Here is a 25,125-nt window from a genome sequence, read left to right as displayed (position 1 = left end):
GCTGCTCCTTCCCCCTGTGAACAGAGTATGATGCCCAGTAGATAAAATACCAGGTCTAGTGGAAAGGTCTGGCTAAAAACTAGCGGTCTGTGCTAAAATTACCCTAGAGACCTGAGGAAGAGTTGGATTACCTGAATTTCTGGATTCCTCAGAAGTGATGAGCATACTTACTGTGGGGAGAGGGTTGTCCTTGAGCACGCCTGCCTCCGTTTTGCCCGCAATGGGCAGTGCATTCTCTACATACTGCAAAACCTTTTGAGCTTCGCGAAAAGCGAATGCCCTTGGTGTTTGATGGAGCACAGCGTGCTAAAGCAAGACCAACAGTGCTGGGGCAGAGGAGGGGTCCCTCCCAAAAGGTGAAGCCCAGTTAAACTGAGCGCTTGTATCCAGACATGCTGCTTTCATCTAGTCCTGAGCAACCCGCCGAGGGGACCTTCGGCAGACAGGGGCATGAATCCTGATTTTTTTTTTTTTTTCCAGAGTCCCAAGTCAGTACTGAGATGCTGGGTCAGGCCAGCTAGTGCCCTGAAATTCGTTTTTACAAACTCTACCTTATGTTCTGACCTGCCATATTAATTTTCCAGATGATATGATTGTGGCTTTCAAATTGGAGAGTGCTTTGAGAAATATCACCAAACAGGCATGCTGCTGCTGCCATCTGTCTTTGAGCTGCTTCTGGGATCCCATTACTTGCTCTCAGCAGACGATTGTTATTGCTTTATTGAATTAGGGAGGAAAAAAACCCAGCGACTTCTGAAATATTGTTTTCCATAACTAATTCCAGGTGCTAAATTCTCTTTGAGACCCAGGGGACGTGTTGAAATAATGCGTTATGCAGATCCTAGGCATAATGTTTTTACAGGTCTGCCCAGAAAAGTCCCATGATCTGGTAGTTTTGAAGGACATGTCATTTGGGGAGCTCTGAACAGCTCCAGCACCACTGCATTAAGTGATCTCCAAGCCATGCCACCCCAACCAAGAGCCAATGTTGGGCGCTACGTTGCTTTTTGTAAAAAGTGAAGGCTTCATTGCCCCTACTGATGGTTTTGGCCAGCTCAAGCTGTTGCCCCAAGTCCCCCTTCTTCTCCAGCCGACCCCTTTTCCCATGTCTTCCAGCTGCAGGCAGTTGCCCCACGCCACCCAGCCTGCATCCCACCGGGAAGCAAAGGTCTCAGCACAGCGAGACCCTCTCCCTGGGTGAGTGGGTCGCTGCGCACCGACAAGCAGCGTCCCCTGAGGTGATGTTGGCCGTGCACGGTGTGCCATTTTTTGCATCCCAACGCCTGCTGCACGCCGTGGTTCAGACCTGCTCCTCCTCCTTTCCTTTCTCTGCAGAGTGCCAGGAGCCAGCCCAGCCAGGCAGGGGGGATACCACCGACAGAAAAGGCTGCGGGCAGATAAAAGCTTGTGGGAAGGTGGTATCTATTTGGCTGTAAAACGTTTCACCCCCACCCTGTGCTGCACAGGCCCTGTTGCTTCCCTCTTGCCAGCCAATCCAGCCCTTACCTGCCCAATTTAAGGCAGTTTGGGTCTGATTGCTCACAGTCAGCGCAGCTCCCACTGTTCAGCTGGAGGTTTTGATGCACAATACTTGAAAATCAGGAGTAAGACCTCTCCAGCTGAACACCCGAACATGGAGGGAGCAGTAATGGCTCCTACTATCTCGCCTGCGAGAAATGCGCCGTAGATCAGAGAGGGTCCGGGTGGCTGGTAATTACACTCGAGTCGCCTCGACTGGTTTGAGGCCAGGGCGCAGTGACAAGATTTATTGTTTCTTTCCAAAAGTGGTTTCTAATTGGCATTGGAGCAAATCAAAGGGGGGTGAAATCAGCTTGAACTGTGCAATTTGCTCCTCTGTAGTTTCCTTTCTGTCTGGATGGACACGGAGTGGTGCCGTTCCTGGAGCACTGCGGCTTGCGTTACCTATCACCTAGTCCAACGTGCTCCTTGGCTGCGGCAGCAGCACTGGTGGAGGGGACACAGCATGGAGGTGCCGGGCACGTTCGGCACCTAAAGATGATGTATTGAGCTATAGGGCTTGACTAAGAAATCCTTTTATAGAAGCTGTGCACCTTTTCAAAAATGTCCTGCCAGAGGCATAGGATGGCTGCCTGGCGACAGCTGTCTGTCACGGCTGTGATGCTTTAATCAAAAATACACTATTTACAAGTTAATTTGAGATTTCATTAAACACTGGTCCACTCCTGCGGACCGAGTTGTCGGCTGTGATGGCATGGACGGATGCTCTCATCGAGGAGCTCTTAAATACTTTGTTCAAATGAGCAACGTGATTTATTTCTCTGGTGTTTATTGCTTGGGGTTGCATGCACCACTGTGTCCAATACACCTCCATCTCTCTTTCCATCTTCTCTTTGCAGCCACTGGTGCTAGAAACGTTGCTGCAGCTCAGCAGTGGGAGCGCTGTCTTGGCAAGGGAGACGCTCCCCGTGTACTGCGGGGTGCGATAGCCAGCTGTGCGGACAATAAAGGGCTAAAGGCAGCATTAAAATAGTGGTTGACAGCGGCGTGTTTGCACAGAAAGGGTGTTTGTGAGAGAATTCTTGCGTGGTGGGTTTGGGGCGTTTTTGTCGTTTGGTTGGTTTTTTGTGTTGACCCAAAGCTGCTGCTGTTTGGCGATCTTTCAAAGAAAAGTTAAGAAGCCCAAAAAGGTGGAGGGAAGATTTGCTTCTGCGATTTTTTTTTTAACTGAGCCATTTCTATTTGAATTTTTTTTCTCTTCTGTAACGGTTTCTAGTTTTGCAATCAAGGACTTGGCCCCTCGTTTGAGCAGAACGAAACTAGCTTTCATTGTAAGCTCGCCCAGGTTTTGAAATTGGCTGAGGGCAATTGAAATTGGCTGAGGACTGAACCCGGGCAGGTTGCTCCACGGTGATCCTTTGAGCCCCCCATCAGGAGGGCAGCAGGGAGCTCCCCTAATTGGGTAACTTCGTATTTTGGCTTGGGTGATGCTAGAGGAGGTAGCCTTGCAGATAAGCAGGATTCTTTCTGATTAAGAGTTTATGTACCTTCCCGGGATGTATCAGTTTAGATCTCCATGGCAATAATGACTTTAGATCAGCAAGCAAAAAATCATGATTTGAATGACCAATTTTAATCTTGCTTTGCAATTAGCGTTTTTTTTTTTTAGCACAGGGTGATTGCTTTTGTAGACTGGCTTTGCAATTAAGCATCTCCTCCTTGGAGGGTATATAATGGCTATAAAAACCCGATTAACGGTGATGTGGCTTTACAGGTATCTGTTCAAATTCTAATTGTTTGCAGATTTTTGTGTTAGAATTGGTATACTTTACTTTGTAGATGACAGCTTATGAGCTGGGTCCAGGTGCTTTTGGATGGGGATAGGAATTCCAACACAGAAAGCCTATTCTAACTTATTAAAATAGGTAGCTGGTGACTGGACAAACTGTTTCTGGTGTTTACGGCCGTACTTGTACGCCCGTTTCGGGTGCCAGGGCCACCCGAGTGGGTCTCTCCAGAAGGCGGCGAAACGAGAGGTGTGTCTGGGGGCAGGTGGTCTGTAGGCTGCTTTGATGGGACCGTGCAAGGCTGAGCTCCTTTCATAGCACGTGGTCCTCCAACGCTGCCCCAGCAGCTCCTAAAAATGCACAGTAACTGTACCTGGAAATGCAGAAAACCATTAATTGGGTCTGAAGGCCATGGAGGTGCCGTGGAGCCCCGGGGAGATCAAGACCAAGAGTTCAGCAGCGTGAAGGTGGTGGGCGGTCGCCTCTAGGAAACATTTGGCACGTTGTGGTCTTGGTGCTGGGACGTGCCCCCCCGGACAGACGCCTTCAGCGGGGAAGCTGGTCACAGGCTTTTTTGACTGAATAAAATAGCCGCTGTTCAGTGTTTGTGGTCTGTAGGACGGCAAGTAATGGACTTAGACTGCAAGGAAGATTTAGGTTAATATTTTGGGAACGTTTTCAGGCAGTGAGGGTGGTTAAGCCAAAGCCCCTTTATTCCCCCTTCCGCTGCCCACCCAGTAAACCCACAACTGGTGGGAAGTTTTAAAGACCAAATTAGACAAATATCCGTCAGCAGCGATGCAGGCTTGTTTGATCCTGCCTGGGGGCAGCAGATAGAGCCAAAACCTTTCAGAGGCCCTTACAGCCCTCTCTTCCTGCTGCTGCAGGACATCAGGGCGAAATCCTGAAGCCTTTCATACGGGTTTGTTGGAACGAAGCAGCAGCATAAATAAAACTGAGATGCGGGAGCGTGTATTAGAAAGAGCGGGGAGCGGGGCAGGGAAGGGCGGTGCTGGGTGCCCAGGCTGGAGGAAATCCACCCAGCGCCTCTCGTCCGCTTCTCGGAGAGCGATAAAGATGCTCAAGGTTTATGATATGGCCACGAGCCCCGTGGGAAAGCCTTCTGCGTTCGTTCGGGGTCGCTGGAGCCCGAAGGTGGTACCTGCCCCTCCTACCCATTGATGTGTGGTTGGTACAACAGTTTTCCCGGGGCGGTGCTCAGCGCTGCGGTTTGTTACTCCTCTGCATGGGAAGGGGGCTGCCTGCGATGGCTTCGTCATGGGTTTAGGATTAACCCTCCTTCTGGACACCTTCCAGGTCCCTCTCTTGGCTCTCTCCTATCCAAGCGTGGTAAGTCCCGGCTGGACAGGACCTTTCATCCCCCCCCAGCAGTCCTCTTTTCCCCCGCCTCCTCTGCGGGGTCCTGAGTGCCGTCCCTCATGATAGCGCCCGCAGGCCTCCATCCTCCAGTGCGCTGTGTCCCATTGGGCTTCACTGCGGCTCTTAAGCTCCGTCACCGTCATCTAATGAAATTCCGGGAGAAACCAGTACAGCCAGCTCCTGAGGAGGGCTGTCCCAGCACAGCCCAGACCGTGAACAGAAGGGGGGATGTACTGTGCCCGTCTCCTCCCAGGTGCCCATCTGAACTTTGTGCCTATTTAATTTGTTCAACATTTGCATCCTCTGAGCAACACGATAACCCAAATGAAGATACAGGCTGAGTGATTTCAAGCAAGATCAGACCTGCCTTGGGCAGCTTATGCTATTGCTCCTTTGGCCAACGTTTGGTAACAAGCCGGGGTGTCGCAGGATCACGGCATCTGCTCGCTTTTCGTTTGCTGCAGCCATAGATTTGTGTTTCATAGATTGTGTGGCTAGCTGAATTATAAATTATTCATGGCAGGGGGCTTATCGTGTTTATCTGGAATAATTGAGCAATTAAATCTGTTTAGGTATGTAAAAAGATTGTGCAATGACTTGTCTATCTTCAGGCCTTAAATTCTACAAGAGCATTTATTACATATTTAATCCAGAATAATAAAAAAGAAAGACAGAAAATACATTCTGCTTTGATGCGCTGATCCACTCCGATATGTTCATTTGCAGAAGTTGGTCTTTCCAGCGGCTTCACTCATAAATACATATTGGCCCAGGATAAATGAGACCTAACTTGGCTCCTTCGGTCTGGAGAAAATGTGAGGCCACAACACCTGGTCTGTGACTCTGCCTCTGGAAATGCTTTGGTCTATTTACGCTAGTGCCAGGATTGTCTTTATTGTTTAAAAACTTCTGACCCAGACACTTGCTACTGGGTCAGGGGATCACAATCCTCCGCCCTGACTGCTGCTGTACTGTTCTCAGATATTGATGCTGCCAAGGTAATGCAAAGTTTGGGGCGTAAAAGGACCTTCAAATATTCAAGCGTGTTTAGTTTAGTCCCTGAGCTACAGCCATTATCTCCTATTACTGTAATTGTCCAGGAGGGTTCCCAAAGGAGGCAGAAGCTCATGGGTAAGGATGCAACAGGGCCCACTCATAACTGAATAAATGTGGAGCCATGCAGTAAATGAATAAATGTGGAGCCATGCAGTAAGCAAATGATGATTTTATTCTGTGTTACCGTTAGGAAACTGGTCTGCTTTTAAATTAATCTGTTATAAGTCTATTTATTGAGAGCAGCCTATGCTCTTTATAGCGTTATAGCTATGAATTGCATCACTGCTCTACGTGGTAGCCACATCTGCACTGTGGGTGCACCCAGAGAAACCCCGTGGCCTCATGTATTTCTCTGCTTTGGGCAGGAGGTACCAGTGAATGGAAAGTTTTGAGCTCCCCCACTTCCTCCCGGGCTGCTATTTTATTTCTGCAGAAGACAATAAGTGAGCAGGACTGGAGGCTCCTGTTACTCTGGATGTCTGTCCTTCGGCTGGCAGCAGGGTAGGGGAGCAGCAGCAGAAAACGGCAAAGCAAGCCATTAGGCTTTCCTTGACCAAGAGGGCTTGTGTGGAAGTCCTCTGTTACGGAGCAGGAGGGGACCTGGGGCTGCACTTAGAGCACATCAGCGTGCAAAGCTCAAGAGGTTAAAACCTTGGGGTGAGCTCTTCGCGATCCTCCCTGGCCGAGCCCAGGGGACAGCATCCTCTGAGCACGTACAGACGTCCAAACCTTTCATGCGCTCCTGCAGACAGGGAACAAAGGCCGTCTAAACAGGAGCTAGTGAGGCAGCAAATTGCACAAGAAGCCTTCCCTAATGAACTGGAAGGACTTGTCCCTTCGCCTCGGGCGGTGGCACTGCCAGCGTGCTTAGTTAGGCAGCGCCTTGCTTTGGCAGGGGGGACCCATGCTCTGGGGAGAGCAGAGGAGCAGCGCTGAGTCTGGTGCTGGAAAGGTTTCCTTCTGCCCATCCATTTCTCTCCACCAGCAAGGGCGAGTGGTGAAGAAGGGGATGCTTGCGCTTCCCGAGGAGCTAGCAGCCTGATCGGCACCTGAGCCATGGGGGATGCTACCGGGGGAGTGCCGTCCTGCGTGTGACGGCAGATCAAGGTTAGTTGCAAAGCTCTGCAGCGTGCAATTATTTTCTTTGAACGTTTGCTTCATCTCTGTGTACCGGTGGCTGCATGGTGTGGGTAAAGATCGTCCAAACAGCGAGGCGCAGGAGCTGGAGGTTGCCTTTAAAACCCAGCGGGTCTGCAGAGCCTCTCGTGGGTTAATGCCTCCTGATGCCCTTTGGTGAGAGAAGAAGTCTTGCTCTAGCAGCCTTCGGTTAGTTCGGGGAGTGCTAGCTAGAGAAAAGGAAACTGGTTAAGAAGTGACTAATAGGATGAAATGGCACTGTCTTATTCCGCAGCTCGATTCTCTGAACAAACGCGGTTTCCCATCTGTTGTTTGCAGTGAAGGAGATGAGTTTGGGGGTTGGTTCCTCTTGCTCGCCAGCGAGCAAGCAAGTTGATTATTTTCTGGCAAGCATTAGCAGGATGATTACTGACGGCTTCGGTGGCTTCCCCTTCTGGGCAGGAGTGCTAAGGACTAGATTTTATTTGTATTGAGATGTTTGAAGATAAAGATGAGCATAAGGTGGCCTTTTTCAGAAGTGCCTTGGCGACCAATTCCCCTGTCAATTAAGTGCCGAAACACCCAGTCCCTCTGGAGCCCTGGGCTCTCCTCAACCCGTGCTTTAGATTTGGACCAGGAAGCTTCAGCCCATGCTGCCTGCGTGTTTGCACCCGCCTCCTCTCCACCTGGACGCACGCGTGAATTTTGGTGATGTCTTGACACGCAGCCTGGCCAGGGACACACAACAGCTCCTGCACCCTGGGCCGCTCATGGTCCTCCAGAGGTGCTCTAGGAGACTTCATCTCCTGACGTTATCTGTTCCCCCCCCACCCAGATCAGACCCTGGCTGGTACACCACATTGCAGCCTCCCACGGGATGCTTTGCAGGCTTCTCATTTCATTTGCACGCAGGCTGTGCGCTGATCCAAGCAACAGGGGCTGCTTTTCTTACCCTCGCTGTGTGAGCTTTGTGGCAAGCTGTCCCTGTGTTGCTGTAGGAGAAGTCAGCAATAGTCCTGCTTTAAAAAACAAACCCAAAACTTCAGAATAAGGCATATATTTGTATTTGTCGTATGCTCCACCAGCCAGTCTGAGATGGTGTGGGAAGTCTTCTCCACGCAGTGCCTTTAGCTTTTTCCGTGCATCAGCAGTTCTTCCAGGATTTGCTGAGCTTTCCCTGCTCTCCTACAGCCATTCCCACCTCCTGCCTTCCCGGCAGTGCCCCAGCTCCCCACGGCAGCTTGCTGTTCCCTCTGTTCTCTAGCCGAGGGCTGCCTTTAGCACTGCCTTTTCTCTTGGGTCAGGATGTCGCTTTAATTGTAGGGTACGTGGCTTTGGCAGACTTCAGCATGACAATGTAAAACACAAGACGTGCCCCCCGGAGAGCTCCTCTAGAGCGGATCCGGGAGGCGCGGAGGGGAAGGGATGTTTCGCTGACTGGCTGATTTCATGAGACGACAGTTCTTCATCTGCAGGCAGAGCTGATGAATTGAAGGCACGTAAGGACACTCTCAGGCAGGTCACTGGCAGCACTTGCAGCTCTAGGGAGAGGCCAGGCTGTTGCACGGTTCCTCCGGGATAAGCCAGTAGCACCCATTAATGAAACCCTTCTTCATCCAGTCAGTGATCTTGGCATCGAGCCTCCCTATTAGTCTGATTAACACAGTACCTTCGTTACCCAATTCCAGCTTTGGTTATTTTTATACTCTTCTAGTTCTGGCTGTACTGGTGGCTGCGAAAGGCAGAGGAGGGAGCTGTGACCGTAGCCCTGGGGTGTCTCTGCTGGGGGCTGGCTTCATGGGAGGCGGCTCTGGGGCAGGTGCCTGCTCGGGGCGTGCGGAGTCGAAGAGCTCCTCCCGAAGGCTCGCTGTCTTCCTCTTCCCAAATATGTTTTTTTCAGGATTTCCAGTTTTGTAGAATATTAAATACACACATTTTGGGCAACTTGGAGAAAACCCACACTCCTTTTCTTCTCTGATTTCCCATGAACCTTGGCTTCTTGTTTTTCAGCTAGTTGTCCATCCTGTTGTCTCATGCCAGAGGAGGATGGGTTGTATCTTCTGCTGAACAAAGCTCCTTTGCTCCGTCCTGTTCAAAGTGGTCAACCTCGGGTGGGATTGGCCATGCTTGACTCAAGGTGACCTGGGAGCTGTTCTTCCCAGCCTAACATAATCCCCTAAACCAAGTCAGATGAACTGTGCTCCTCTGATACAGGGTGGTATAGCTAGCAAGGTCAGATGGCTTTGGCTGCAGTGAGGTGTTGTAAGTGGGTAGAGCTGGTGAGGAACCATTCAGTCTCAAGTCTCCAAAGTCTTAAATATGGTCATCTAATGCTCTCCGATACTTTTTGGGTTTATTATCTTTATGCAGTAGGAAAGCATCCTGGGTGATGTCCAAATGGTCCGAAATAACCAACCCTCAGCAAAGACAGAATTATTCTTCATTATAATCCTAAAATTTGGCTTGAAGATATCTCGGATGTTTAATTAAGAAGTCTTTCTGCTTACAGCTCATTTTAAAGCTTCTCCTGTCTACTGCAAAGGCTGAACTCTATACTTGGGATACTTTTAGAGCTGTATTGTCTTACCTCAGGAGAACAAAACAACCTGCACATTACCAGCGCTCCCTTGCATCTCCTGGTAACAAATCCAGGGGACGGGCTGTTTCCACATAGTTTCCTAAAATAGGTGGTGTTAGAATAACTTCAGAAGCCTTATAAACTCAAGCTGTCTCTATCGTTTCAGATAATTTTTAACTGGGTGCACTTCTTGGTGTTTTTCTAGAGGGATCGGTAAGCTGCAGTGCACAGGGATGCTTTCTGGTCGCCCCTACACGCCTGTGCAAAACACTGCTCTCCTGTACTGCACCCCTCTGCAGGGGGTCAGGATCTGGCCCGCCGTGCATGTGCCCACCTATAATTCTTATCGGTGTTTAAATCTGCCCTGAGCACAGCCAGCATGTGCTGTGTATATTCCTACCTACAATTTTTTTTTTAAAGGAGATGCTGATTTGAAGGTTTTCATTCCTAATGGGATTTGGAAGTGGTCGGTGCTCGCGGCTGCGGGACGGCATTGAGAGGGGGAGGCACGTCCGGCAGCGGTGACCCCACAAGAGCCTGCAGGGTGCAGACCCGTCCGCGCATTAGGGAATAGCAGGATTTGGGAGGGGAGTTAGAGGAATAGTCTGGGACGTTGCAGGGGGTCTGCGGAGGGAAGGGTAAGGCTGGTGGTCATGGGTGTGTTGGGTGCTGCGCGCGGGGCTGGGGCAGGTCAGGCGTTGGATGCAGACGTACCGAATGTCAGTAAAGACACGATGGTTCAAACTTTCAAAGCTTTTGAGATCAGTACGGCTATAAAATACCTTATAGATGAAAGGCCTGCAAGCTTTACCTCCCCGAGTCTTCTGCTGAGCCCAACAGCATGTGTATAATTTGCTTTAATGGTTTGAAACATCTGCTGTTAAAAGCAATGCTTAATATATTTGGCTTCCATTTCCAGTCATTAGTTCTTTTTATGCCTTTTTCTGCCTAATTAAGAACCTTTTAGTACCTGATATTGTTTCCCCTGAATGTGCCGCTATATCGTAATCAAGTCACTTCTTAATCTTCTCTTTGATAAACGAAAAAGATCAACCTCTTTAATTCTCTCATTTCAGACATTTTCTGCATCCCTAGAATCACTCTTACAGATCCGGTCTGTATCTCCCGCAGTGTTTTACCAATCTCCTTAAAATGTCGGTGTGGAACCGTTGGGGGATCTGGAAGGAGTCCCTTGGTGCTGGAGGAGGAGGCTGAGCCACCTCCTCACCCCTATCTGCAGCTCCAGCCTTCCCACACGGAGCGAGCGCAGGTTTGCCAGGCAGCAGAGACTCGTCTTCGTCAATGTTTATCGTTTTGCCAAAATCTGCCGTCTGTGAGTGGTGTTAGCCATAGTGAGATACTTAAGCGGTGGTGAATCCTTCTTGTCTGCCAGATCAGCCAGGTAACTAGTCTGAAATCCATTTAGCATATTCACTATTCATATTTTATAGTACTTTTTTTTTTGTCAACATGTCATGCATTACTAGGTCAAAACACCTTTTGGACATCAAAGATACTGCTTCTGTGCGTTACTAATATCAAATGTGCAGAGAATAAAATCAGGTTTGCTTGCCATGACCTATTTTTCCAAAAACCACGTTGGCTGGCGTATACGCGTGCCCTTCAGTTCTCTGCTGCGTGAGTCCAGCGCCGTCTTTCTGTCTCGGACAGATGCCTGGCTAGCTGTCCCCTTCAGGCCATGCCTCTGCCTTCTTGGATATTCAAGCAGAAGACTCTTCCAGTCTTCTAAAATTTTCTCTTAAAAATGAACATCAGCACGCAGCAGTTTTCTTAGCTCTCTTAGGTCTCTTGGATGTAAAGTTATTCAGATCTGCCAAATTTAAGTATCTTCTGGTGCTGGTAGATGTTGTTGAATGTTCTTCTCCATTGCTAATAAGCTGGAAATGCTTCATCCTCGTAATGAGCGTTATCCTGCTTCTTTCCAAGTGTTCGAGGACAGTAATTACAGCACTTCTGCCATATCAGTCTCATTAACAGCTTTTATCATCTCCACCCAGTGACAGACCTCTGTCCTTTCTAGGATGGCCTTTGTCCCTGATGCCCTCGATCAATCCTTCCTACTGCTCCCCAAGAGCAGTATTCAGGAGCTTCCTGAAGCTCCTTTGTTTTCATATGGTTTAAGTACTTCACAGCTTCTCGGTCGACGTTGGTGTGCGGAGCTCCTCCGATATTTGCTGCTTTTATATTTCTAATGGGGCCCTTCCGTTTTGCACAGCCGCCGCCTTCGCTTTTAGCTGGCCTCGTTCGCTCTTCGTTGAGGCGTCAGTTCGGTTTCAGAGCTATTATCTACATCCCCGTTTTATTTGTATTTTTCAGTATTTCCCCCAGTCAGATTTCCTGGGGTGGAGGAGACTAGCATGCTCTGAGCAGCCGGTCTCAGGCTATTCAAGAGAGTGCAGCTTTACCTCCCCTTATTTTAGGGTATAACAGTGACTTCAGCATTCCCAGAAGGTGAGCTGGAACTAGAGTTTTCAATAATTTTGGGTTTTTATCCTCTCACTGATAGACATTTCATTTTGCTAGTTACCCAGACTGTTAGCAGTGATGAAGAGGCAATAGGATAATTATTCTTTTCCTATTCTTGCCCTGCAGGCAAGAGGAGGAGTGTTTAGAGGACAGCGATGCAAGCCACCCGAATAGTCCACCGTTTCATCTATTTCTGTGTCTTATTTGCCCAGTTCTCCACCAAATCAAAACTTTCAGGGGTTGGATTAGTAAAGATTTACGCCCAGGCTTTTCCGTCCTCCTTTCTCTTTCTTGAGGGAAGGATCTTTGGCACGACGACTTGGCCTTTCCTCTTTACTATCTTCCCTCCCGGATCCTTTAAGTCGTCTTTGATCTGTGTAATCCACACGTTGTGTCATCGGTTGCATCAGTAGAGGCCGGTCAGGCAATTTGTGATAATCCCAGCTAAATTTACATTTCAAATGCTTGCTCTGGGAGTGCACCGCCCCACTGTATTCCCTGCAGCTTTCTCCTGCTCCTCAGGACAGACGTTCCGCAGCCGTTGTTCACCAAGTCACTGAGAGCAATTTGATGGTTTCTATCCCATCTGAAAGCCCCCTGGCTTTTCTCTGTCTCGGTTGTATAAGCCAGGCTTATTGTGGAAAGTGAGAAAGCTTCAACGATCGCATTGTCCCCCAGCCCCTGAGCTCAGGAAGATCCTGGTGGGCTTGTCCATGAGCCATACGCAGCTTGCACGGCTGTGGGACCCGGGGCCGGTACCTCCCGCTGCCCGGGGAGCGGTTCTCCTGCACAGGTCTTGGCCAGGGGCAAAGCCCGCACCGTGCGTGGCGTGGGGAGGGGGTGAACCAGCAAAGCCGGAGCTGTGAGCTGTTCAGTATTCACCAGCAGTGCTTGCTTCTCGTTAAAGCTGGCAGACAGTTGAGGGCAATCAATTGAATTCCCTCAATATTTTGTTTCATTGTTTGGAAGTTTACGCAGGAGAGCGGCAAAGTATTTTTCCTGTTCCAGAAAATAAGCTAAATCTTGTGCCAGGCTACAATAAACGCAGACTATACAAAAGCAGGAGCGTGGAGCGTGTCCTTTGCCGCGTACCTTGCGGTCATGGTCCCTTAAAATCTAGGTGCAAACAGCCGCAACGGTGGGTCTGGGGAGATCTCCTCTTCCCCCAATTTCCACCTCGCCGAAGGGTCTTAAAGTGTGGGTAAGGAGCTTATGTGGAGAGGGAAGATTTGCATTTCTTGGATACTGGGAACTTTGCCGGGAGAGAGAACCTGAACAGAAAAGATTGGTTCTCCCTTAATCGGAGCTGATGGGGACGGCGGGCAAAGCTGACGGGATTTCAGGGAGATGCTCTCCTGAAATAGAATAGTGGGAAGAAATTCCAGGGGATGCGAAAGCAAAAATAACGCAGGGAATTCTATGTCAGAGGAGAGACAGCAAGACCATAAGAAGTTATAAAGACTAAAGCAATATTTTCAGGAACTAAATACAACGTGGCTCGTTTGGAACGGCTTGGAGAAACAATGTTGTAACGCAAAATTGCTGGGGAAAAATTGAGGCTGCTTTTCACTCGGCTCTGAGTGAAATACTCAAGCAGAGGCTGGTGGGGATAGTGGTGTGGGAGCTCAGCAAGCACAGTGAAGGCCAAGAAGAGCACAGAGCTGACATGCAACCAGGCTTGTAAGGTGATGGGAAGAGCTTTGCTGGAGACTAAGAGTCAATGCAGAGCTCTCTGCAACCCGATGAGCCAGCCAGGTGCTGGGCAGAGAGTGGAAGGGGCACAGTGGGCAGGCGGAGGTTTGTTCATGCACGCCTCTAATTTTGATTCATCTTTCCTAGTTGATCTGAATTTCCGCTATTTTAAAAAGTTTATTGTTTGAAGGCTGGGCTTTATGAGAGCCCTCCTGGGGGGGGGACCTGTAAGGAGAGGTTCAGGGCACACCTGCCTCCCCTCTGGGGGACTCGCCGTCCTGTCCCGTCACAGGACCTGCCGAAACACCCGACTGCATCTCTGCAGGCAGCTCCTGTGAGCAGAAAAAGGTCAAAACGTGCCTGTGGTTGGAGTGTAGGGGGAAAAACCCCGTGGCCAGGTTATGAATCAGTTGTGCAGCACCTGTGCCTCCAACTGCAGGACCAAAAGGCCACGCAGACCTGGAGACGTGGGGCTGGGCGAGGCGATGGGGCAGTTAATGTCCCTGCAGCGGGGATTAAGCCAAGCCTTAGAGTTGATCCTTAACACTGGGATGAGGAGATGGCTCCTGAAATGAAAGGCGGGAAAATCCGCATCTCGTGCGGCGCGTGCTGGCCTGTGGGAGGGCGCAGGGGCTGGGAACTGTCGGGTGCTGCACGGGCAGCAGCCCATGCTGAGCTCTGGGTCCACTTGGCCTGGATGCCACTCCGGTTTTTGGGAATGCTCTGGTCCTTTTTGCCACCTTAGTTGTTTGTCTCGGAGAAATCTTTTGCAGGCAGGCCCAGCTGTCCTGCTGACTGTGCTATATATTAATATTTGCACAGCCTCTGAGCATCCTGGGGATTCCTCGTATGGGAAGGCTCACAGCTTTTATATGGCCTCTTTAATTAACTTAATTCAGACATTAGCGTGTCACAGGGAATGTCTCTCAAGGGGGGAAGTCTTTCATTTATCACCACTTAGCCAGGGAGCATTGTATTTTTCATTTGCATCCAAAAGTTCATCGTGGCGAGAGTGAAAATTAACTGTTTAGTCCCCAGTCGGCGCTTTGCCTGCCCAGCAGCACAGGATCATACAAGGAGAACCCACTCCCTGCTGTCCCTTATGGGCTGCAGTGCCAAATCTTTGGGTGGAATATCACAACCACCGCACCGATTCCGGAAAAGCCCTCTCTGTTGGCCCTGGGGAAGCATCGGGCATGTCACGGCAGCTTTTCCCCCGGGAGGTGCTGGGCGGCAGCGGACAGTGTGCCAGCGCTGGGGAGCGTTGCAATTGTACGTGTGCATTATAGCAGCATCTCTCTGCAGAGCTGCGCTGGACCTCCTGCCAGCCCTCTGCTCCTGTCTGAGGGGCCCTGGCTGTTTTCCTTGCTAGCTCTGGTCGCCAAGCGGGAGGGGGGAAAAAAAAAGGGCTTTAGGGAGGTGGTGGGGCTTGGGAGCCCTCAGAAAGGCCTCTCTCCCCCGGGAGGGGCATGAAATGGGCTGCCTGCAGGCAGAGCCTCGTGGCTAGCAGGAGCTTTACAGCAGAAGCCTTGGAAGCAAACCAATGCTAATTAAAGCTTGCTTTCGCACCGGCGTGTTGTGCCGTGGGTACCTGTGACAGATGGGGTCTGTTCACCGTGACTGCAAGATACTTTCATGAAGAACGTGGTACCAAAATGTTTTTCAGGGGTTGACGCCTTGTTCCTACAGCTACGTAGGGGCTGTTTAGGGGAACCTAAGGGTGCTCTGGGGCTGCCTGCGGGCGGCTGTAGCCTGCCCGCCGCTCACTGCCCGTGTCGTCTCCTTCTCTCGCAGGTGAAGGAATGGTTGTGCTTGAACTGCCAGATGCAGCGGGCGCTGGGGATGGACATGACCACCGCTCCTCGCTCCAAAAGCCAGCAGCAGCTGCACTCTCCTTCGCCGTCCCCCTCCCACTCCCCAGCCAAGCACCCGCCGCCTCCGGGTGCAGATAAGTCCCCGCCGGCCGCCCGCGCCCTGCCACCCGAGCCACCCAAACCTCACCCCACGACACCGCAGAGGGAACCGCACGGCCAAGGCCAGCCAAAACCTCAGGAGGCAGCCAGGTCCTCCCCGCAGCATCAGCAAGCCAAGCCTTCCTCCTCCGAGCAGAGAAAGACGACGGGAGATGCAGGGGCGAAGCCTGCTGCCCTGGCCCCCGGGGCTGGAGCACAAGAGCAGCCCCAGGAGGGGCTCACAGGGAAGCTCTTCGGCTTTGGGGCGTCCCTCCTGACCCAGGCGAGCACGCTCATGTCTGTTCAGCCAGAGGTCCCCCCTCCAAGCCAGCCGTCTCCTGGCAAAGTGCCTCCAAAAATCGTCTTCAGCGATGCCAGCAAAGAAGCTGGTCCCAAAGCCCCAGGGGCACAGGGACGGGCTGGTGCCGCACCGGCCACGAAGCCGGGCAAGCCGGAGCAGGGCGTCAAGCCAAAGGAAGTGCCGAAAGCAAAGGTCTCGTGCCCCCTCTGCAAGGCGGAGATCAACGTGGGCTCCGGTGAGCCCCCCAACTACAACACCTGCACGACCTGCCGGCAGCAGGTCTGCAACATGTGTGGCTTCAACCCCACGCCTCACCTGGTGGAGGTAAGGGGGCTGGTGGGGGCGGGTGCCTTCTGAGCCGAGGGTCAGTGCTCTCTCCTCGCTTAAAATGGAGGAAAGATAGTGCGTTTTCCTTCAAAGGTTTAAAAAAGCCTTTAAGAAGCTGTTGAAGCCAGGTCCCTCCCAGGGGAAGCCCCAGGGTTGGAGGCCGTGGTCCTCCACCTCTTGACAAAGACATGGATTTCATATGTGTACATTGATTTCATGCTGGTTTCACGCGAGGAGCGGAGCAAGGAGTGGCCATTGTTTGGGACGCCCCCAGCAGCGCCCATTGCTCCCCAAAGGTGTCCAAGGAGTCAGTGGACAGGGTGAGGAAATAGAAACAGGTCATGCAGGTGCCAGAGTCACCAACAAGCATCCTCCTCCTGGTGCTGTGGACGGACGCCTTGGCCAGGCTTGGGAGGAGGCTGGTGAAGGATGTCCTGCAGCTCCTGCATCCTCAGATGGTGAGGGTGCAAGGAAAATGGTACGGGGTTGGACGGTGGCAGGACCTCAGCAGGAGGATTTCAAATCAGCAGAGGGCATGCAGTGTCCTGTTGGAGTTTGCTGCCCTCTCCAGCTGGCAAGGGCCCTGCGCCGTTGTGCCTGGGGACAGGGCAGGGGAGTGGGCTGAGGGGAGGATGGATGTGGAGATGTCCATGGTGCCGTTTGGATATGAATTGGCTGGGGATCATGCAGCCTGCTGAGATGGAGTGCAAGGAGAGGGGAAGGAGGTGGAGGTGGTCCGAGGTCTACCCAACCTCACCAACTATAGTCTAGGAGGTCTCTGAATCATTGTGATGCCCACCCAGATCATCTTCCCAAGCACCAAAAAGGCACCTTAGCCAACTCTAGCCACCGATGCCTGGAGAGGAGAGGAGAGTGGTGCAACTGGGGCTCAGCTGGAGCATCCTCCTACTCCCTCCTCCCCCCTTGCTAGCTAGGGAGGGAGGTCTTCCACACCCTTGGAGAAAACCTCAGTTAAAGTCTAGACCTTCACTCCCTCCTCTACGGGCGATTTGAGACCATTACAAGAGGACGCCAGGGCTTTCTTCTGAAGTGCTGCATCTCGCAGCTAGTAAGACACAAAATCGGTATCATCAGCACATGGGAAAGTTAATGGGAACTTTAAATGACCAGAAGTAGGATTGCTAATCTTGACTCCATTCCATGGTGGATAATTACATTTTATGTTCCTAGCTCCTCCCTGCAGTTTCAATTACACCCAGTAATTTTCTCCTCTTCCTGAAGCTGCTGCTGTTCACGGTCACGTTCGCGGCAGAGGAGAGCTGCTCTCCCAGCACGGTGCACAGGGTGCGCGTGGAGGTGTAAACCCATCAGATGGCCGCCTCCTTGTACATAATACCGTTTTCGACTGAAACGCTCTGCTTGTTGCTCCTAACACTGCTTCCTTCCTACCCCGAGGGCTTGGGCGAGAAGATAAGGTGTCCAAGCATTGTGTAGTCCCTTGGGTAGGGCTGAAGCCCTGTGTTGGCGTGCCCTTGGGCAACGATGTGTTTCCAGGCTTCAGAAAGCTCTCGGGTTGGTGAAATGGCTTTAATGTGCTCCCTTTGACACCTGTCTGTTAGTTAATTAATTAGAGAATTAATTTGGGCTTGGGTTGTACCCAATAACATGGTGCTCTCTGCCGGTACCACGGAAAGGTGACCTCTCCCCAGCGCTTGTCTCCAGGGTCACTAGCTGACACCTGGGATTAAATTTCGGATTTTGAAGGCTGGACTCTGTCTTGGCTCCCTCAACTCTTGAGTAAACGCCTTCAGACACCCTTGGCAAACTCACCCTTGCACGTATGTCCGTCTTAGGGTTTCTTGCTGCTGCTCATCACTGCAATATCCACGTGCCTTCACATAGGGTGAAGACCCACAGCGAGGTCCCACCCGGGTTTTGTGATGTCTTGGGTTTTGTTTCCCTTTACGTAGAACCATTATCCAGCTCGGAATAAATGGGTTGGTTTATGGGATTTTTTTTTTTTTTTAAGAGTTGAGGAATAAATGCAACACTTGAGCTGTGAATGTTCTTAACAAATACTTTCTGTGAAAAGGAAAACATTGCAAGATCTGTTAATGCAGTCAGGCTTTAGGTTTGCTTGATCTGAGAAAATTGCTCTGTGGTCAACGTTGCTCTTTTTGCCCGCAGCTCACATGAGCTTGTCCCGAGCCCCGAGATTCACACAAATACCAGAACTTGCTCTTTGAAGTAGCAAGGCTTGATCCATTAATTGCTTCATGAATTAGGACCTTTACTGTAAACTGCCCTTGCAAGCTGCATGCAAACTAATGAGGAGATTTGAGCTGAGGTCGGGTACGTGCGGAGGAGCGCGAGCTGTGGGTGGGACGGGCAGCATCCTCTGTATGAACTGCTGGAGCCTGGGCAAAGTCTTCACCCCCGGCTTCAAACGGCGTGAGTCACAGGGAGGGAGAGGGCATGGGCCACAGTGGCCTGTTTTTTGGAGGAAGGATGGAGTTTTGCAGTAAAACAGTGCTAGAAGAATCCATTTTCTGCAAATAAAGTTGTATCATCACTGCAAGCAGTCGAGGCTTTGTCCCGGTGTTGGAGGTGGGCTGCATGTAGTTATAGTTTCATAGCAAAACTGTGTAACCATCTCGGGAGGGGAAAAAACCCTAAATAATGTTTGCATCCCTCATACAGGACAAGTATTTTCGCTAACTAGGTCATCTCCACTGCCAGAGAGGCACTAATGAACTCGCGCTGAGGGAGACTGCTCTCCCCATATCCGTGCGGGCTGTCGCAGCTCAGTGGGAAACATCACCCGAACTGAAACTGGTACTTGTTGGGGGGCTGGATGACCCCAGTAGTGCGATGGGAGCTGGAGGGCACGCTGGCAGCACCACTTCCCTGGGGGGACCCCAGCTCCTTGGTGGCATCAGGCATAATGCTGGGGGTGAAAGGCATCCTAACACCCACTAACCCTAGTGCTTCAGCATGCGCTCACCTCCAAATTCATCACCACTGTTGAGGAATAGTCCCTGCACGTGGCTGTGGTGGATCTTGGAGGGAGCATGTGGCCAGGGCAGGTCCTTGGGAAGGGGAGCCGCGTGCTTAGAGAGACCTCATGAGATGTAGTAGCCTGCTGGTGGAGGTGAGACCGCGTTAGGCTGTTGCATGCCGCTGGAAGCAGGCCTCCTGCTGCACGTCTGCGTGTGTTTCTGCTGCGTGGATGGGCCACCAGCGGGACGTGACAGGTCCCAACTAGTTGGACACACGGTCAACATCAGGAGGGGCAACTGGTCAAACCTCTGGGCCGCTCTCAGCAGTGGGGGGATGCGGGAGGTGTTGCTGTCTGACGATCGCCGTTACGAAATGGGGAGAAGAAAATTGAGAGCGAAATGCAGAAAGCGGGGAAGGCTTTGCCCCTATCTGCAGCCCCCTAAAACTTCTGATTTCCCTGGAAAGATGTGCTATTATTTACCCACGGTATTTTCATCCCCATCCCACTCCTGATCTAAAGACGGAGTCGGAGGCTCTGGGTCCCTATCGCCCCCTCCCACTCTCTGCAGCCGCCTGGGGAGATATCCAAGGAGCTGCCTCCTCCCCAGCGCTTCATTCAGCCGAGCGCACTCAAACCTAGCAAAAGAGAAGAAAATACTAAAATTGTTTTTTTTCTGTGGACTCACTGAGTTGCGTAGGTGCCGAGCCACCAAAGGAAAAGGGTGACTTGCACTTCCCTCATTGTCTTTGCACCGTCGTGGGCTGAGCGCTCATGCACTCTGGTCCAGCTGAAGGTTGCTCCAAGAGCATCCCACCTGTGAGCAGCTGGGTAGTGCCTCCAAGCCCAGAGCTCCCACGAGATCCACCAGCAGGGCTGGCTTTCCTTTGGCCCTGGGTCTCAGAGCGTTTTTGGGCATGGTCAGAAGATGATGGTGAGGACTGGGAGCCTAGGACACTTGAAGGGTTCAGGTACAAGCATGGCATTTTGGCAGCACATCCCAGGGGAAGCTTGTGGGCTGTGGTGGCCCATGGCTCTGGAGGCTGTGGATGACCAGCAGAGAGAGGAAGCCCAAAAGTGTGCCTGACCTCCACTTCTCTTGCTTGCTTGCCATGATACACGTTACCCAGCCTTAAGTTGTTTATGTGAATCACCAAAAGTGCAGGTGCCTGGAGCTTCCTCCCACCTCATCGCACCTCCTCCAGGAGCCAGCTCCTGAGAACAGCACCATGAGCTGTTCCCACCAAGTCAGAGCTGGCACTTTGGGGCTCTCCCAAATTCCCTACAGCCTCAGCCTGGTGACACGCAGGCAGGAAAAAGGTTTCCGTGGCAGGAAGACCGAGTGCTGGGCCGTTTCACCGGGGATTTAAGAAGTCACGCCTGTTTACAGCAGAGTCTAAGGGAGCAAGTGATCTGGCAGGAGCTGGCTTGGAGCGTGATTGCCCTGCGCTGCATGATGCTCTCCCAGTAACCCTGACTGACCCCGATTGACTCCAGGGGTTTTGTATTAAGGAACAAATGAACTATGCATGTTGTGTTACTAAATAAGCATGGCAGGATGCCCCTTTGCCTAATTAACCAGCCTGAAACAGGAGCTGTGACAAGTTTTGTTGAAGAATGCTGCAGATGCCTGGGCGCCAGGCTGTGACCCCTAACGGGTGCCTTGCCCTCAGGAGGGTCCTCTTGCTGATTTTTGGTACCTGCCACGCAGCATCTGCGTCCTAAAATTGCATTTGTTTTCTTGCTTTCCCCATGCGTTACACAAAGCATCCTTTTTAGAACGCTTGCGTTGTCATGGGTGTGCTGCTGCATCTCCCTATCTGGTCTCACCAGTGAATGCTGTTATGTTCCTTATTATATGCATGTAATATATATATCTATGTGCATTATCCTGGATGTGATATCACAAGTCCACAAGATGCAGGAGCAGCATTTGCTTGGGTCCTCTGTGGGACATGTTCCCCTTCTGCTGCTCCCCTTGTACCTGCAGCCAGGTACAAACAAGCCCGTTCAGATGCCTTTCTTGCAAAGAGCTTGTGAATCACCTTATCGAATACTTTCCGGAAAGCCCCGGGCTTCTCTTTCCATCACGCTCCAAGACCTCCCGCTGGGCAAAATTGGGCCCTGAGCAGAACAGTTCCCCAGGGTATGAGGCTGTGCAGCTCAGGTTTGAGATGCTGATGCCGAGGATGGAGCTGAGCCTGCCCTACTTGCAGGAGCAACTGTGACGGCTCCTGCGCTTGGCTGCAGGGAGGAACGCCTGCGAAAAAGGGCGTTCAGTTAAGATGGAAAAACCTCCACGAGATCAGCCTTTGTGCAGAACAGGGTGTCGCTGCTGGCAGCTGGAGGATGGGTTAGAGAAGGGGGGCTGAGGAAAGGTTTTGTGCCGAAATTATTTCAGTGTTGGCACATAAATTTCATAGAAGGGGGAAAAAGCGAGCGGGGAGGAGTGCTGGGCTCCTGCCTCGCCTGCCCTCGCTGCAGGTGGGAGCCGGCAGCCACGAGCCCATGTTTGACCCCCGGTGTGCCATACCTCCTTGCCCCCTTCCCGAGGGTCTGTGCTCTCACTGGGAATGTTATTAGCTGGTAGCTCCCGGCCAAAGAGGATTAGTCGGGTTAAGAGAGTGCCTCCAGCTCAGCGCTGTCCCAGCACAGAAATCCCAGCCCCGATCTGGCGTCTGGGGCCGTGCATGGTTCCCAGGCAGCCCTGCCCTGTCCTTCCAGGGGGAAAAGCAGGATATAGGTGCCTTAAGAAAAACCTGCCTCTTGCCCTCTGGGGCGCAGGCAGTGCCTGTGTTGCGGATCTGGCAGCTCGCTGGCCCGGAGAGCCCCGTGTCCTTCCTCCGTGTGATGGCCTATGTATGAAACCCTTCCCAAAAAGCCGTCTGCCTGCGCATGGTGACGGGGCAGGTGGGTGACAAGCAGGGACAGGCGCTTAGAGTTTGCAGGCATCATTTTTCCATAGGAATCCGGGTTCTGTTATTCCTACCAGGCTCAGAGGGCCGAAGGGTACTGATGGACACGCTCTGCGGCCCCTGATGTAGCAGGGAGCAGCTGTTGTCAGTCACCCCTTTGAGGCTGTTTTCCCTGAAATCGGGCGTCCTGCGATGACAGCTTGACAGGGTCCTCGGGGCTCAGCTGGATGCTGAGATGGCCGGGTCCCCTCTCTGGGGACAGGAGGAGGAGCAGAGTGCCATGCTGAAGGGTGGGCAGGGGATTAGACCCCAGAGTTGCCTGCGGGAGGAAGAGGTAGCCAGAGATGCGGGCCACAGACTGCAGCAATTGCTGGGTTTCTCCTGAATTTTTGTGTAGAAATCATGATTTTTAAAAAATACCCCAGCCCCGGGGGTATAAATATTCAGGTCAGTCAGATAAACTTAAGTCAAACCGAGAGTGCTGTGTATGACAGCGTGAGATGAAGTTGGCTTCGCCGGCGTGAGCCCTCAAATCCCTTTACGGATTGGTAATTAACAGCTCGCTGTGACTCAGGAGTTTTCCGTGCTGCCTAACCCGCTGTAATTAAGCCGGCTCCTGCTGCTGGGCTGAGCCATGCCGGGCTCCCTGCCGACTCCTCCTGCAAGCACGGGTGGCTGAAGTGGGGCTGGGGGTCAGTGGTGATACGTAACCCGGCAGACCAGTCTGAGCTAAGAGTGGAGTCCCATCAGATGGGAGATGCGCAGCGTCCCCGGGTGTCCCACCCACGCAATCCATGTTTCTGTGGCTGTTGCAGCCCCTCTGGACCCCACTGCTGGTTTTTCTGCAGATCCCCATTAGTTATTACCTCCGTGTCTGCTGTAGACTCTTGTCTTCTGCTGGTCGTGTCTTTGGAGGTTCTAGGACTACTCCAAACACTGGGCTTCGCCTTGCTGAGCCTGCTCTCAGCTTCTGGCCACTTAGAAAATTATCTTAAGAACCGCTGTTCCTTTCTTTAATCAGAAAAAAAACCCCAGCGCTCCAGATTCCTTTCCTCCTTTAGATGCAATTATATCATCAACGGACAAATGTCAGCCGTATATGAACCCTGCTGATTAACACTTCGAAGGAAGCCACTGCCCGTGCCTGCAGATTGTTTTCAATGGTTCATAAAACCAAACTATATATTCAGAGGGGTGACAGTGGCTGAGCGAGGTAAGGGATTTCTGCCTTCCTCGCTTCTAAATGAAGATGTATTTGAAGTGAATGATGCTTCCCCGATGCCAGGCTGGTTTTCCAGAGCATATTTGCTGTGCCCTAGGACTTGGAGCTGCTGCCTGTTGTATTGCTGTGCTCCTGGGCTAGCAAGCTGCCTGGGCCAGCAGTGCCAAGGTGTCCTCCTGAGCTGTCTTGCCAGGAAGGCCAGTGGGTATGTCAAGAGCAAAGCCTGAGTGCTCACCATGGAGCAGGCAATGCAAAGATTCGGGCTTAAAACAGGGAGCCCTTTGGCTTTTGGGGTATCAGTATTGTTGCTGTGGGCCAGCCCGCAGTGCTGGAGGTCAGGTGCGTACCAGGGCAGATGTGATACCTGAGCCTCCACTGTAGCTGTCCTTCTCAACAGCCCGTAAGAGAGCAGGCAGCTGCTGTGCCAGCTCTTGGAGCCACCGCCTCGGTGCGGGGTGGGTGGCTGCCCACACTGCTGCCTTGGTCCCACAGCCCCCGTGTGCCAGCTGCCGCCCGGGCATGGCAGCCTGCTCCCAACGACCAGCCAGGGAGAACAAGACCCACAGGCCAATATTCTCCAAGAGGGTGCCGCGGGCAAACCTGCAAGACCTGACATCTTGCCGTGAATTGTAGCAGCATCGCTCGCTGACGTTGGTGGCGTACCACCGCCCGTTGCTCCTGCAGAAGGTAGCAATGTGTGTTGGGTGGGCACGAGGCGGTGCCTGCAAGCCCTGGGGGAGCAGGGGGCTTCTCTGGCTCCGCTGAGCCAGGCCAGCAACAGGAGCCTACGGAAGGGCGGCTCTGCCGATTCCTGCCGCGGTTCAGGCTGGGAATGCGAAGGACAACTGGTATTGTCCCATTAGGCAGCAGCGTGGATTTAATTCTGCTGTAATTGATGGTGAAACTTCATCTGTGCAGTATTGATCATGGTGTTTCCTAGAAAGTGCCAAGGAATTGTTTAGGGAAATGCTTTTTGCCCATATAACGTGGTTAGGTCTTCATGCCAGCTCCTGTCCCCTGCTAAGCTTTGATTGCTTTTCCCAGCAGACACGTGGTAGTTGTTGCAAATCTGCTTCTAAGGGGTGATGGTATTCTGTCCCTGAAACTTTCATGGAACAGACTCATCCTTCAGAAACCTGCCTGAGCCATCCTCACGGAGATGGAGGGGACCTTGCAGCAGGGACGTGCAGACAGACCTACGGGGCTATCTCTGTGAGAGGATTTGATATTCTCACAAGTTGGGTGCCATGAATATTAAAATTCACCAGCCTGGGAAGGGCCTGAGTAACTTTCCATCTCCTGACTGAGGTCTCACAGTTTGGAGCCGCTCTGGGAAAGACTGAGATAAGATCAGTAACTGCCCTAACACGCCTTGTTAGGGACTTTCTTGACCTTGAGAAGCTTTGAAAAGAGTTACTGTTGTACACATGAAAGGTTGAAGGCAGAAAAAATAGCAAGGTAAAAGCACAGAGAGGAAGCAGGACAAGCTAGAGCTGCCATAGTGCTTTATGAATATCAGAAAGGTTTTTATAAATAAGTGCCGGAGAGCAAAAAAATCCAGTTCATTCACAAAATTCAGGTGTACCTGGTTCTAGCACAGGATTTTCTGCCTTTGCTCTTCAAGTCAGACCGGGCAGCTGTGCTGCTGGGGCAACCCTGGAGCCCCATGCCTCTCTGCTAACTTGGGCAGTGTCACTGCAGTCCACCGTGGGACCAGCCTGAGAGATGTCTTCGTAACTCGTCAGATGAGCCCCACTCACAGGGAGTTTAGGCAGACCTCAGCGGACACCTTGTTCAGGCACACAGTTGGCACGGGGGCAAAGCAAGAGGTTCCCGTGGCATCCTCCTAAAGGCATGTCAGATACAGCAAAGAG

The 25,125-nt window shown here is 51.8% G+C and overlaps 1 protein-coding gene across 4 annotated transcripts in view; it reads left to right on the top strand.

Annotated features, from left to right (window-relative positions):
• The window catches only part of BSN (bassoon presynaptic cytomatrix protein), a 103,787-nt gene that overhangs the window by 36,078 nt on the left and 42,584 nt on the right, over positions 1 to 25,125 (top strand). For 3 of the 4 annotated variants that reach the window (XM_076346068.1, XM_076346067.1, XM_076346069.1), the window contains one exon: positions 15,370 to 16,152. In XM_076346068.1, coding sequence (XP_076202183.1) covers positions 15,370 to 16,152 — 783 coding nt within the window. Of the gene's footprint in view, positions 1 to 6,706; positions 6,810 to 15,369; positions 16,153 to 25,125 lie in introns of those variants that run through there. The other variant, XM_076346070.1, reaches the window with a different exon arrangement.

The sequence above is a fragment of the Aptenodytes patagonicus genome, chromosome 8 (assembly GCF_965638725.1).
Source record: "Aptenodytes patagonicus chromosome 8, bAptPat1.pri.cur, whole genome shotgun sequence".
Lineage (NCBI taxonomy): Eukaryota > Metazoa > Chordata > Aves > Sphenisciformes > Spheniscidae > Aptenodytes > Aptenodytes patagonicus.
Note: the sequence above shows the minus strand (reverse complement) of the source record. Positions and strands in the feature narration are given on the sequence as shown.